Source organism: Sphaeramia orbicularis, chromosome 9, assembly GCF_902148855.1.
Source record: "Sphaeramia orbicularis chromosome 9, fSphaOr1.1, whole genome shotgun sequence".
NCBI lineage: Eukaryota > Metazoa > Chordata > Actinopteri > Kurtiformes > Apogonidae > Sphaeramia > Sphaeramia orbicularis.
Genome location: NC_043965.1, coordinates 16,792,765 through 16,808,276, shown reverse-complemented (window position 1 = coordinate 16,808,276; position 15,512 = coordinate 16,792,765). Strand labels below are relative to the sequence as shown.

The following is a 15,512-nucleotide window of genomic DNA, read 5'->3' as shown; positions in this document are numbered from 1 at the left end:
ACTTGAAATTTCTAGTAATTGATAAAAATAAAAATAAAAACTTACTAATAAAAAATATATGGTGAGTTGACAGAGACAGTCCCAATCAATAAAAGACACGACAAACTGTGAAGCTGAAACTGAAGCACTGTGGTTCTGTTTATCTGTCAAATGTTCATTGTGGTCGGTTTCAGATGCTGCAGCTCTTTCATAATTCATAGTTTGAGTTATTGTTTTTTTCTGCCTCTGTCCATAATAATATACATTATATAGCCTAAATGTCATCTAAAATTAACATTTATTTGCAACATAGTATAGCAAACTATTACATGATCAAAAACAAATTAATTTTAGCAACAAAAAAAAAGTCTCCATTTTGAATGTCTGGGGTCGCCAAAAATTTGTGATGTTAAAATGGGGTCACGAGCCAAAAAAGGTTGAGAACAACTGGTATAGTGTTATTAAAACTATCCTGTTTCATGACCTCACTGAGTCACGGGATTAGCCCCATTTTTAATATTTGCAGAAATTACCAAAAATAGTCACTTGCCCGTTAAAGGGTTAAACAAAATGACTCTCCTTCAAGCCCGCTGAGAATCATCTCAGTCAGCGAGAGTCCAAGTGCACACGCCGAGTGTCGGACCAATACCTGATACTGGTATTGGTTTCAGTATCGGTGCATCCCTACTGTATAGTGCAGTGTTTTTCAACCCTGGGGTCACGACCCCACGTGGGGTCGCCTGGAATTCAAATGGGGTCGCTTGAAATTTCTTGTAATTGATGATAAAAATAAAAAGTTACTAATAAAAAAATATATGGTGAGTTGACAGAGACAATCCCAATCCATAAAAGACACGACAAACTGTGAAGCTGAAACTGAAGCACTGTGGTTCTGTTTATCTGTCAAACGTTCATTGTGGTCGGTTTCAGATGCTGCAGCTCTTTCATAATTCATACTTTGAGTTATTGTTTGTTCAGTATTAATTGTCAGCCTTGTAAATACAAGCTGATCCTGACCAAAGAAAATAAAATTCTAACTTTGTGCAGTAATCTACATCTGGCTTTTCTGCCTCCATCCATAATAATACACATTATATTGCCTAAATGTCGTCTAAAATTAACATTTATTTGCAACGTAGTATAGCAAACTATTACATGTTCAAAAACAAATTAATTTTAGCAGAAAAAAAAGTCTCCATTTTGAATGTCTGGGGTCGCCAAAAATTTGTGATGTTAAAATGGGGTCACAAGCCAAAAAAACACTTGTATAGTGTTATAAAAACCATCCTGCTTCATGACCTCACTGAGTCACGTGATTAGCCCCATTTTTAATATTTGCAGAAATTACCAAAAATAGTCACTTGCCCGTTAAAGGGTTAAAGAAAACGACTCGGCTTCAAGCCCGCTGAGAATCATCTCAGTTAGGGAGAGTCATCTTCTGTGCAAGTCCAACACCAATCTGCAACCTGTAGTTGTTGGCGACGACGATGTGTTATCACCCTTCGTTTCCAGTGAAAACAGAGTGGGTAACCATGGAAACCCAGGGAGAAGGGCATTTAAACTAACAGGATTAGAGTGAAGGCGAGTGGCTCTGTTCCATTTGTGTTATTGTTTTTGTCGTTATTTGTGTACGTTCAAGATTAGACAGTACATATACCCTCGCTCCGAGAACAAAACAAGGACCCTACATGGCCACTATGGCTCATTAAGCACCGACATAATGCATCACAGACCATAGTTCCCGTGTGGATTGTCACTTGAATTTCACATTTGGCCGTCAAAGCCCCTGCTCACTGAATGACTAATGACTGTAACATCTCTATCTCTTTGTCTCTGTTGCTCTGTCTGTCCTTCTGTCTGTCCTTCTGTCTCCTCTCACAGGGTTTTCTGCTCGTAGGTCTGCGGTTTCCATTTCAACAACCGGTCCGGACGGAAACATCACCACTGGTTAAAGAATACTGTGCCAATTTTTGTACTGTAAAAAAAAAAAAAAAAAGGGTTTCCTTCTCTCTCTCTTTTTTTTTTTTATACCACTTAAATGTTTCTGTTGGGCTCTGCGATTTGTCTGTAGCAAGTTGGAAATGTTCTGTTCTCTGAGAATCTGTTCTGCTTGTTGATGATACTTCCAAAAATTATAATTGATCATTTTGATTCAAAACGTGTGCACCTAGTGTAATGACCTGCCTCATTGTGAATGCATGACCAAGACAAGAATATACTCAAGAATATATTATACTCTGTGTTATTGTTAACAGTTAAAAGGCTTTTATTGAAGTTTTATATTTGCAAGAAATATGTGGCATTGATAACTAATTCCTTTATGAACTCTGAGATGAGGTGACTGTTTCAGGAGAGAATCAAGGCTGGTCGGATATATTTGGGCTGTGTTTTTTTTTTGTTTGTTTGTTTGTTTTTTGTTTGTTTTTTTTAAGCAGGCTGTAGTTTCAGAAAAAAAAAAAGAAAAAAGAAGTTGGAACTGGATAGATAAATGAAAAATGTACAGGCAAGCAGACAGAAAGACCGAAACACAGATTTGTTGACGTCAGCTCTGAATTCTGTTACAGCCTCAACAAACATCTTATTTAGCTGTTCAGTGGCAATCCATCCAAACACATCGGCCTCTGTGCCAGCTCTTTTTTTTTTTTTTTTTTTTAAGTGGCCTGTCCGTTCTCTCATAACATCGTAACAGTATGTGTCCCGGCTGGTGCTCGCCTGACCCACAGCAGCTGCATAGGAATGTGGTGGACAGAAGTGTGAAACTATGCCACCACATACTGACACATAGAAACGACTATCAAATACAAATGATCTTCAGAGCTCTATTACGTGTATCTCAGATTTAATTATTAAGGTGTTGATGTGTGTACTATGATCAAACTGATTTGTGTGCGATATGGAATTCATAATCTTGGTGGAGGGATATTGTTGATTTTTTTTTTTTTTTTTAAATTATATATTAAGATTAAAGCTCCAGTAGGCAGAAAATAAAATGTAACAGATCTTAAAAATATGCAGCTCTCTCCTCTCTGTCCTTGATGGACTATATATAAAGGTTCAATGTGCATATTAATAATATACAGTCATGAAAACAATTATTAGACCACCCTTGTTTTCTACAATTTCTTGTTCATTTTAATGCCCAGTACAACTAAAGCTACATTTGTTTGGACAAATATATTGATAACAACAAAAATAGCTCATAAGAGTTTAAATTCAGAGCTGATATCTAGTCATTTTCCATGTTTTCTTGATAATAACCAAAATTACTTCAGTTTTTACACTGAACAAAAATATAAACGCACCACTTTTGTTTTTGCTCCCATTTTTCATGAGCTGAACTCAAAGATCTAAAACTTTTTCTGTGTACACACAAGGTTTATTTCTCTCAAATATTGTTCACAAATCTGTCTAAATTTGTGTTAGTGAACACTTCTTCTTTGCTGAGATAATCCATCCACCTCACAGGTGTGGCTTTATCAAGATGCTGATTAGACAGCATGATTTTTGCAAAGGTGTGCCTTAGGCTGGCCACAATAAAAGGCCACTCCAAAATGTGCAGTTTTATCACACAGCACAATACCACAGATGTCACAAGTTTTGAGGGAATATGCAATTGGCATGCTGACTTCAGGAATCTCCACCAGAGCTTTTGCCTGTGAATTGAATGTTCATTTCTCTACCATAAGCCATCTCCAAAGCTGTTTCAGAGAATTCATGAAGACGACTGTGTGAGGAAAATGGTGGTCACACCAAATACTGACTGGTTTTCTGACCCCCCTGGACCACCCAATACAGTAAAAGTGCACATTTTAGAGTGGCCTTTTATTGTGGCCAGCCTAAGTCACACCTGTGCAATAATCCTGCTGTCTAATCAGCATCTTGATCTACCACACCTGTGAGGTGGATGGATTATCTCAGCAAAGGACAAAGGAGAAGTGCTCACTAACACAGATTTAGACAAATTTATGAACAATATTTGAGAGAAATAGGCCTTTTGTGTACATAGAAAAAGTAGCTCATGAAAAATGGGAGCAAAAACAAAAAGGGCGCGTTTATATTTTTGTTCAGTGTACATCAATAGCTATGGCATTGTACTGACAAAACCAGTGCTTTTAGGAATTCCATGTTTTCTTTTCTGTTTTAGTCACATGATACACACAGGAGTTAGTACTGGATTGCATAACCATTGTTTTAGATGGTCTAATAGATATAGATGGATTCATCCTAGAGGGAAATTTACAATAATATAATAATTAATAATAGTAATCATTCTTTCCGCGACTGTATGTACTGAGATCTATGCATCAAACACACTAATGCGGATATTTTTCTCTACTCTTGGGCTGCTTGTTCAGATGGAAACAGTGTTTTAGGTCACAAAAACAGATTTTCCCAAAAGTGCACAGCTTTAAAACTCCAGTTTGTGTGCAAGGTGGAAAACAACGGCGTCACACCCCATTTTGCTCATGTGTGTTATTGCTTTGTGTAATGAAGCTGCACATAAACATCAAATCCAGGCGAATAAATTAGTGTATGACCCATGGAGGTAGGATACCACTGGGAGACAGACCTGGACCAGTATTATAGACGAATCCATACAATATAAAGAATACACTCTTACAACACTTAAGGTGACAGAAGTTTTTTTCTACTGGTTTGTAGTTATATTTGCAGAGGGTGGACGGAGACATGTTGTAAACTGAAAGTTGTGTCGCTTTTTTGCTTTGTTTTTTTTTTTGTCTTTGTTTTTTGGCAGTCATCTTCTGATCCACAGTCCCATCCAGTAGGTGCTGGGGCGCCGCTAGCAACTGTGGGTCTCCATGAAATCTAAACGTTGTGGGCCCTTTATAAAGTTCAGTATCTTGTGGATTTGTCAGAGTCGGGGTGGGGGGTATGTACGTTGAGTAGGGGTAGCAGTTGCATATCGATGGCCAAAAAACAAAACCTATCTGCAAATTTTTAGATTTTGAGTTTTCACATTAACCCTTTCATGCATGAATTAAGAGAATCTTAGCCTAGTTCTTTTTTTTTTCCTGAGTGTTTTTATTCCTCTTTAGGCATAAAAAAAACAATGCGATTGAATTTGTTTATTGAACCTATTTTTTATGAAGGTTGATTTGTTTCTTTATTGCTAAAAAAAAAAAAAATGCAAAAAAATATTTACGATCCCAAAAATTTAATTTGAACACTTTTTTTTTTCTTTGATTGAAAAGTTTTTTTTTTTTTTTTTATTGAAGTCTTTTTTTTTTTTTTTTTTGATTGAAATTTTCTTTTTTTTTATTGAAAAAATATATATATTTTTTGTCAAAGCAATAAAGAAACAAATCTACCTTCATAATTTTTCGTGACGTTCCAAAAATGTCTATTCCACTGGACACCATGTGTTTAATTTTTGAAGCAAAGAATGCAATATCAGAAAGTGATCTACTGTGTGAAAACTATAAAATCAAAACATTTTTAATGGAGCTAATCTGATGTTTTCTCACGTTTTATCATATTCCCAATTTTTAATAGCAATTGATTTACACTCAGTCATGTTAGTGCAGATCAGGTTTATTAAGAACAGCAAAGTTACAGTGATGGTGTAAATGTCAGTGTATGGGATGATGTATAAGTGTCCACTGTGTTGGCTGATATGGAACTAAAACAACAAAACCCATGAATATACAAGAGAACAGACATAGAATAACTGTCCACTGGAGTGACCACTGTGCATGAAAGGGTTAAATGGTGAGAACAAGGATGACTCCACATTTTCAGTCTATCTGCAAGATAATCCCACCCTTTCTTATGACATGAAGGTCACACAACAAAAACCTCCTAGACCATATTATAATAAAACTAAACATTTTTTTGTTTCCTGAAAAAAGTGATTTTTTTCAGATAGGAGGTTTTGTATTCTGGCCATCAATATGTGGGGATGCAGTCCGTAACTAACATAACTAACGCTGAAAGTGAAACTAAACATACTTTTAACGTCCAACTCCTGGCTTCTATGTCTCTATTATACTGCAGACCTTGCACAAAATTTTCATAACTTCTAACCTGTATCCACTACACCCCCTCTGCTGCTCTATGGGCCCCCCCAGAAATGCTGGGCCCCATGAATTTGCCATGTTTACCCCCGCTTTATGGCACCCCAGAGTAGGTGATAGTAATGCACCGTAAAGCTGGTTACCAACTGCCAACAAAAACCAAAGAAAAGAAGAGGTTATGTGGACAGAATATTTTTTAAAATAGAGGAAGAAAATACTTTGAAAAATATCTGTGTTATGTTAGTAAGGGCAAAATAACTCTAGTCTACACCTAGCAAATGATGGTGATGGTGATGCACCCTAAAAACTTGACGCCACCTGCGATAAAATCTACAAAAGATAAGGATGTCCATTTGGAGTTACTGTGCACATACAACTAACAACCTATAAATCACTTATTTTAAACTACCAAAACATTTATTTTCATGACTATACACTAATAAAAACATTCCATTTTTAGCATTTAGATCGTCCTAAATCCCCCTAAAATCATACATGCTTCCCCTTTAGGATGGCTGATGTGACACTGTTTATAAAGTGGAGATGTGAACCCAAAATGTCACAGAGAGTGAGGAGTAAGATGGAGTCCTGACAGTTATTGGTCCTTACACAACCTGTTTTTATGTCCTCGCTGAACAGGCTTGTCATTGGTGGAAAGCTTCCGACAGAGGATGCATTTCCTGACACCTGAAAACTGTCCAGGAGGAGGTGCAGAACTCTTAATATCCTTTCAGACCGCTCGAATCCCAACCGACTGAAAGGTTATTGGGGGTTATTATAAACAGAAGAATATTGCCTACTGTAGCTTTAACTGAAACTAGTGGTTTAACTTATTGTACTGCTGTAACTATACATGAAAAACACACAGATCTGATGGCTGTCGACCAAAATTCTCCCGATCGTCTCTGACTGAGCTTTTAGAATCTGACTCAATTAGCATCATAACACCTCTGCCTCTTGCCTTACATTAACTTTCTGCCTCTGCCTACGCACGTTCATCCTCTCTTTTGTCTCTCTGCATGATTTTGCGCGACCTCGTGGCTCACACACACACACACACACTAATCTTTCACTGTGACCTGTTCTGTAGCATCAGCGTGCATAAGTGTGCGCACGTGTGCCATAAAACCATCCAGTGTGCGTGTCCCTACGGTATATACGAGTGGGTGTTAACATGCATGTGCTCAGGTGTGCCCTGCAACAAAGGCTAAATATTGGTTTTTACTGTACGTGGTTATTCTGCCTGTCGTCTGTTATCAGTTCAAATTGGTCATATTGATGAAAATAGGCATGCATTTGTTGCGCTGTGAGTCACACGAGCCTGCAAATTTAATATTACAGGTGGTGTTTTGGTAACAGGGATCTGCCCACATGGCTTTAACTTTCAGGCTTTTTTTTTCTTTTTTCTCATTTAGTTTGTGTTGGGTTCCATTGTTAAGTTCCAGTGAAGTTTTGTCATTCAGAGACAACAGGAAACCCGGCTGCCGCTGTGGTCATTTGCTGCTTTCCAATGAGTCAGGGTTGTAATTTGAATATTCATGCAGGGGCCACATTGTTTATTGACCACCCACTCTGCAGTAACCTGTGGCTTTTCTTGTTTGTTAGTTCCCTTTTCTTTGTTTTTGGACTCAAATTAAAAATAGCTGTCGGCATGATTAAAAGACTTCAATGTGATTTTCAAGCATCCTGAACAGCTGCTGAGAATATATTTGTATTTGTTTAATTTTTCCTGTCTGATTCAAGTATTTTACTGCTGGGAGAAAAATGGGTAATTCCCATAGTCTCTGCTGTTGTTCATTCTGGATGAATGTCTCCTCTGTATAATTTGTTTGAACACATTTTTTTGTTTAATTGTAACAAGAGCCGTCAAGAAAATGTCTGTGATGTAAAATGTGCAAAAGGAAAACAATTGATACGAGATATAGCTTCTATATATAGCTTCTATACATATATATATAATATATATATTCAAAGACAAAGTATAAAATATAAAGACTACCATTTCGATCTTTTCTAAGAATGTATTTTGATTATGTAAATGAACACTATGATTCTGCTTGATTTAAAAAAGAAAATAACTAAAAAAAAAGGCCTATTCTATGGCGTCTCTCATATCGTTTAGGTATGGGGTTAAAACAGCAGCATTAAATAAAATGCATGGTGATCTTCTGTCTCCTGTTCATGGTTAAAAAGCTGTTTATTTACCAGCACTGTGTCAGTCAGTGAGACTGTATCGTGAGGCTGTCTAGCCTTTTCCACAGGGCTATGGACGTTCTTGAGGGTTTCTTTTTCGGTGTTTTGCATATCTGCTGCTGCTATGAACAACTCTGATCCAGTCAGCCTCTGCTATAATGACCTTTGTTGTGTGATCGATTGAGAATATTCCACTTTAATGCATCAACTGCAAGGACTTTGCATTTACTTACAAATAAAGAGAAACATTTACAGAATATGTCACCCAAGTATTTTTGCCTGTTTTTCTTGCTTATATAAGAAAGATGTATATCTGGGAGAGGTTTATTCCTACAGTAGGACTTGTTTAAGGTTAAAGTTTTCGAGCTGAAGGACAGTTTAGGATGTTGATTTAAAAGACAAAAAAGTCTTCCCTTGAAAAACAGGGTTACAGCAAACAAGCCATTAGTTTCCCCTCTTCATGTTGCCTCTGTAAGTACTGGTTGTCATGGCTCATAGAGTGGGCACTCACAGCGCTCAGATATCTCTCAGTGTCATGGCAACATGTCAACAAAACAAGCCATTCAAACTTTACAAGAAAAAAAAAACAACAGAAGTGATTGGTGACTGGCTGTAAGGTAGTGGAGCCATGGCCTTGTGTCACACTGTACAGGTTTGACCCTCCTGTTTGTTGAGCGAGATAGGTTGAATGTGTATGCGCACGTTTCACATCCAGCGCAGTGATTTCACTCACAGCTCAAACAACAAAAAGCTGAACTAAGTTTTTGCATGAAGGAGTGGGATGGTTTTAGTGTGTAAATCAGTGTTAGTCGGTTCAGTGTGTTGAAGTCATGTTGGCCAAGGAGACGCTTCTACCGTCTGTGCAGGAAGACGATGACGCAGAAGCAGAGAGAGAGAAAGAAGAAATGGTCAACCGCCATCAGCAGGTACTGTTTATTGAATATAAGATTAAATACGACACAGGGAGGAGAGGTTTTAGTGCAGTGTTTTTCAACCTTGGGGTCGGGAGCCCATGTGGGGAATTCAAATGGGGTCGCCTGAAGTTTCTAGTAACTGATAAAAAAACAAAACAAAAAAACTAATAAAAAAAAATTAATGGTGAGTTGAGAGAGACGATTACAATCCATAAAAGACATGACAAACTGTGAAGCTGAAACTGAAGCACTGTGGAACTGTTTATCTGTCAAATGTTCATTGTGGTCGGTTTCAGATGCTGCAGCTCTTTCATAATTTCATAGTTTTGAGTGTGAGTCCACTGTCACCATTACTGCATTGCATTATGGGATATTTATGCTGACGGAGTGTCCTGAGCTTGCACGCTGTACTATTTACCTGGAAATAGAATGCAGTTCACATACAACTGGGTTCATGCTATGGTTTGGACATCTTACATCAGTGGTGTTCAACCTTGGGGTCGGGACTCCATGTGGGGTCACCTGAAATTTCTAGTAATTAAGAATAAAAAAAAACTTACCAATAAAAAATATATGGTGAGTTGAGAGAGACAATTACAGTCCATAAAAGACATGACAAACTGTGAAGCTGAAACTGAAGCACTGTGGTTCTGTTTATCTTTCAAATGTTTATTGTGGTCGGTTTCAGATGCTGCAGCTCTTCCATAATTCATAGTTCAAGGTGTTGTTTGTTCAGTATTAATTGTCAGCCTTGTAAATCACAACTGGACTGACTGTACATATCCTGACCAAGGAAAATAAAATTCTCACTTTGTGCAGTAATCTACACCTGGCTTTTCTGCCTCCGTCCATAATAATATACATTATATAGACTAAATATCGTCTAAAATTAAGGTTTATTTGCAACATAGTATAGCAAACTATTACATGATCAAAAACAAATTAACTTTAATAATAAAAAAAAAAGTCTCTGTTTTGAATGTGTGGGGTCGCCAGAAATTTGTGATGTTAAAATGGGGTCACGAGCCAAAAAAGGTTGGGAACCACTGTCTTAGTAAGAATATGGAGCAGGTGAAGAGATTTTGTTGCCAGTCCAGACTTTATTTGACTCACACTGCAGGTAAAAGTGGCTTAAATCTGGCTTTTTTTCTCCCATATGTCAAATACCCATTTTCCCATATCAGATTTTTTTTATATACTCTGAGCAGCACAAATAGGATTGATGCCACTTTCATATGTGGTTCTAAATCAGATGTGTATCTAATGTTCTGCAATGAGACTTCAGTCTGCAGAGTCGTATCGCATTTCATCTGATTTTCAATTCCGTACTTTATTTTCATTGTATAAAAAACAAGATTAAAGTTCAAGCATTTGATTTGATTGTTTATTTCAAGCATTCATGGAATACATGCAAATTCGAAATAAAAAAAAAAGAAAAAGAAAAACATTCATTTATACTCGAAAAGGAGTGGGAAGAAGAAAAACTTATTTAATCCCACCCCCATTCTCAAGTAACTTAACATAATAACTTATAAATACTCACTCCTGTCCTTTAACTTCGAGTCAGAATAATGAACAAAATAGAGCAAAACAGGCCTATACTAAGTTAAAATAAACTCATTTGACAGTATTTACGTTGGAAAACCAAAATGTGTGTGGAAAATAGAACCAAAGTATATTTCTGGTGGTGTTACCACAGCTGACAGTTAACTTACATTATAATAATTACATACCAACAATGGTAAAAGCAAAAAACTACAATACCACAAGTGGTAAAGAACAGCAATAATTACATACCAACAATGGTAAGAAAAAAAACCCAAAAAACTACAGTACCACTAATGGTAAAGGGCAATACGTACCTTCAATGGTAAGAACAATACCAGATGGTAATGGACAACACAGACCAACTAGATGAGGAACAACAAGCACACATTAACATTTAAGACAAAACTGATGTTCCATACATACTCTAAGACCCTCCATCTTCATACTGGGACCAGACCATATTTTTGTATAGCAGTTTAAATCGGTAGATATTTTGGCATTGCTTGTGTTGGATGTCCAGACTGTTCCAAAGTTTCACTCCACATACAGACACACAAAAGCGTTTCCGAGTGGTTCAAAATTTGAGTAATGCAAAATCTCCAAAACCTCTCAAATTATGAGTACTCTCCCGAATTGTGAAGTTTTTTTGTATATTACTTGGTAGTAATTTAGTAGTAGTAATTTTGAGACAGATGTAGCAATACAGTACAAAAGCTAAATTAAAGTACAACTCCATAGTGCAACAAACACTAGCGTCAAACATAGGACAATGAATGGAATAGTCCAAAAGTTTAGATGAAAGTTGAACCCATAAAGACCCAAACAGCCACTGGGAAACAAAGCATCTACTGATCTAATATGTTTAATATCTGCTGATCCATTAATCCTATCCATCCATGTAAATAATTGGTGTAAAATACAGTTCTTCATCTTTTCACGGTCATCAGATATGAACCATTTGGACATGGTGAACGTGGAAACACCGTCATCTTCTACAGCATTGATTCACCAGTAAAACCCAAGGAGCTGGATCAATGACAGTGGATGGAGACACTTGGTTTTATGTTCAGTTAATGGCATCTTTGCTGAAAAAAATCAAATTTTCTTCAGTTTTTGCTGTTTTTGATATAATAACTTATGAATTTACTTTAGCTTTAATGAACATCTACATGAATTAATATATACAGGGGTTGGACAAAATAATGGAAACACCTTCACCTCGAGATGATAATGCCCCAATCCATACAGCTAGAATTGTTAAAGAATGGCATGAGGAACATTCTAATGAAGTTGAGCATCTCGTATGGCCGGCACAGTCCTCAGACCTCAACATTATTGAGCATTTATGGTCAGTTTTAGAGATTCAAGTAAGACGTCGATTTCCACCGCCATCGTCTCTAAAAGAGTTGGAGGGTATTCTAACTGAAGAATGGCTTAAAATTCCTTTGGAAACAATTCACAAGTTGTATGAATCAATACCTCGGAGAATTGAGGCTGTAATTGCCGCAAAAGGCAACCTACACCATATTAAATTATATTTTGTTGATTTTTTTTTTAAGGTGTTTCCATTATTTTGTCCAACCCCTGTAGGAACATACATGATTTATGCTGAAAAAAATGCTGACGATAATATCGCAACAAATGCTGATAATTCACTTAAGAAATGTTAAATATAGAGAAAATGGAATGAGGCCAGCATTGATTTAAGAATGTGTAGCCCATTTTTGATATTTAAAAAAATGGTACGTAAGGCAATTTTTGAAGGATACAATTGTTAAGCTCTAATAAGTAATAAGTGAATAATTTATTTTTGATTCTACATTAAGTTACCATTAATTTGGTGGTTAAGTTTTCTATTTTTCTGGTTTATTTTCACCTTTTATGTTTCGCTTGTTTGTTTGCTTGGATACATTGTTTTTTGTTTTGTTTTTGTTTTTTTTCTTTTTCCTCTATTGGATGCTAGGTAGCTGAATTTGTTATGTGGGACAGGCATTAATATAAACATTTTGCTTCTGCCTGTGCCTTTTCAGTCATTAACCTATTGGTAATGTTTGTAATGTTTGAAGTGTTGTTGTTGTTGTTGACACTGGTTGTATTATTACAGTATGTGATGACTGAATAAAGAATTTCATCATAATCATTTCATCATCAAAAATTCATTTGGGAACTGACACAAAAGTAGCACCGGGTCTTTATGGGTTAAATTAAAGTCCAGGTGGGGGGGTTAAGGGTGATTTATGTCATTAAAATGCAATGGATGTCACAGTTGCACTCTGGGGGAGGAGATCCATAAGTACTTCTATAAACACAGTGTGCTCCATGTGACACCAGGTCTTTTTCTGCACATGTGGATCTCTACAGGGCTTTAGACTGTTCACACATTAGTCTGATGGCAGGAGCATTTATTTGTTATTATAGTGCGGGCAACCATGCAAAAAAAAAAAAAAAAAAAAATTTCAGCAAAAAATCAGAATTGAAGATTAAGACCTACATCTCTTACATCTATGGCCACAAGGAGTGATATGACCTGAAGTGTGAACATGATAAAAATCTTAATATCAGTCAATGTGGATAATTATGACAATGTCAGCTGATTATTTCTTTCTTTATGCTATCTGTTAGTCTTTATTTATTTATTTATTTTTTTGACTGTGGTGCTGAGCAGTTTTGTTTTGTTTCATTCTGTCGTGAAAAATGAAAATGTCATAAATATATCATATAAAATAATATATAAATATTTATAAATATATTTAAAAAAAACTGGCAGGAGTGACACTGCTTAAAATAAGAGAATGAAACGTTAAGGTGTTTTAACTGACAGTGTCAACAAAATAAACCATAAATCATATTGATCATGATATAAAATTATTAGTGATTCAGTGTCCAGCCCTAGTTTTACATTATTGCATATAACACAAAAAATAAATGATAGGATCTATAATGCATAATTCATTCTATTCAATCATTCTATATTCTCACTAATGATGATGATAAATACCAAAATAATTCATCACCTAATGGTTAATAAATGTATTATATTAAAAAGCTGTAATAAAGAAATAGTTATAACTAGTAATAATAAATAAATAAATAAATAGTAGTTATAATATTTGGGGGGTTGGGGGCGCAAAATGTATGATTCGACCATATTTTATTGGCATTGAATGACAAGTGCAGGGGATGTATAGCAAAACAACATGACAAAGACTTACTCTGCTCCGTTCGGTAAGGTTGATTTTTATAACACCAAACATAACACCTGAGTATTTCAAGGTACTTGGTGAATGCTATGCAAGGTCAAAAAAACAATTTTCACATAAGAAACCTTAACAAAACCTCTAAGTGCAAGCTCAAGGTGACAACGGGGAGGAAAAATATCCCTTATGGACGAAGAAAACCTTCAACAGAGCAGGAATCTTATTACATCCAGTCCAGTCCACATTTATTTATAAAGCTCATTTAAAAATGACAGAGTTGACCAAACTGTCTGTGTGATAAGTAGTAAAATACATAAAAATGATGAAATGCAATAATGCATAAAACAATAAAATATCTGAAAAGAATTAAATGTGTAAAATACAGAGCATGACCACAACTATGTTCATCACAGCTTCCAAATTATTATTTTTTCCTTTTTTTTTTTTTTTTTTTTGCCTTCCCAAGTGATTTATCACCATTCATTATAATATCATACTCTTCATTTTGCATTTTTCAGTGCAAATCATGTATTTTCCTATATTTAATTCACTGATTATGGAGATGTTCATAAAAGTTCAGACTAAATTCAAATTGATATTAGATCAAATCAGAAAATAGTGGAAAAAGACCTAAAATATTATTAACAACATAAAACAGTGTCTCCATCCACTGTCATTTGTCAAACTCCATGGATTTTACTGGTGAATCAGTGTTGTGAAGGATGACGGTGTTTCCATGTTCACTACGGAGCCTCTGAACGTCCAAATGGGTCATATCTGATGACCATGAAAAGATGACAAACTGTATTTGACACCAATTATTTACATGTATTGATAGGATTAGTGGATCAACAGATATTAAACATTTTACATAAGATAAGATAAGTTAAGATATGCCTTTATCAAGGCTATTATTATTAACGAAAACTAACGAAATAATGAAAACTAGAATTGAAAACTGAAATAGATAAAAACTATAATTAAAAGAAAAAAATGATAACTAACTGAAACTGTATTGTGTGTTTACAAAACTAACTAAAATGGATAAAAATTATAGATAAAATTCCCTTCGTTTTTGTCTTTGTCAATGTCAGAATGATATGAAAGCGATTTATTTCGCTTGAGCAATTTTAGCCAGCGGCACCATATGACACTTCACGGTCCGTCACTTATGGTTTAGAGTTGTCTTCTGGTCCCCACTCTACCTGGAAACATGGAGACTAAAGTTGGGAGAAAGCAGCAGAGTCCTGTCTGGGATTTATTTGAATATGAAGAAGAGAAAAGATATGAAAAAAAAAAACAACTAAGCATTTAGAAAATAACGAAAACTAAAAAAAACTATCAAACCTGCCCTAAAAACTAATTAAAACTAACTGAATTAGAGAAAAAAAAAAGTCAAAACTAAATAAAACGAAACTATAATGAAAAATCCAAAACTATTAGAACCTTGGCCTTTATTCCCACAAGGTGAAATTCCAGGTTTACAGCAGGAAAGTACAAAAGCACAAAAGAGCGAAAGAAATGCAAAATCAAGACTAGAAGCACTCGGAGAGCGCAGACCTCCGCCAAGGCTGATCAGTGGCCCCCCCCGTGGGCCCCCCCACCCCCGATCACCACCAAAATTTAATCATTTCTTCCTTATCCCA

The 15,512-nt window shown here is 35.8% G+C and overlaps 1 protein-coding gene and 1 long non-coding RNA gene across 2 annotated transcripts in view; both read left to right on the top strand.

Moving 5' to 3' along the window:
- nos1 (nitric oxide synthase 1 (neuronal)) overlaps positions 1–2,960 on the top strand; it is a 94,815-nt gene extending 91,855 nt beyond the window's left edge. Inside the window, exon 29 of the mRNA XM_030143960.1 lies at positions 1,861–2,960. Within this exon, the coding sequence (XP_029999820.1) occupies positions 1,861–1,876 (16 nt within the window). The 3' untranslated portion in view covers positions 1,877–2,960. The remainder of the gene's footprint in view (positions 1–1,860) is intronic.
- A 1,293-nt stretch (positions 2,961–4,253) lies between these two features.
- Positions 4,254–8,471, top strand: LOC115426038 (uncharacterized). The gene is made up of 2 exons (XR_003936301.1): positions 4,254–4,766; positions 6,128–8,471. It is a non-coding gene; the product is annotated as an uncharacterized LOC115426038 (long non-coding RNA).
- Positions 8,472–15,512: the final 7,041 nt, after the last annotated feature.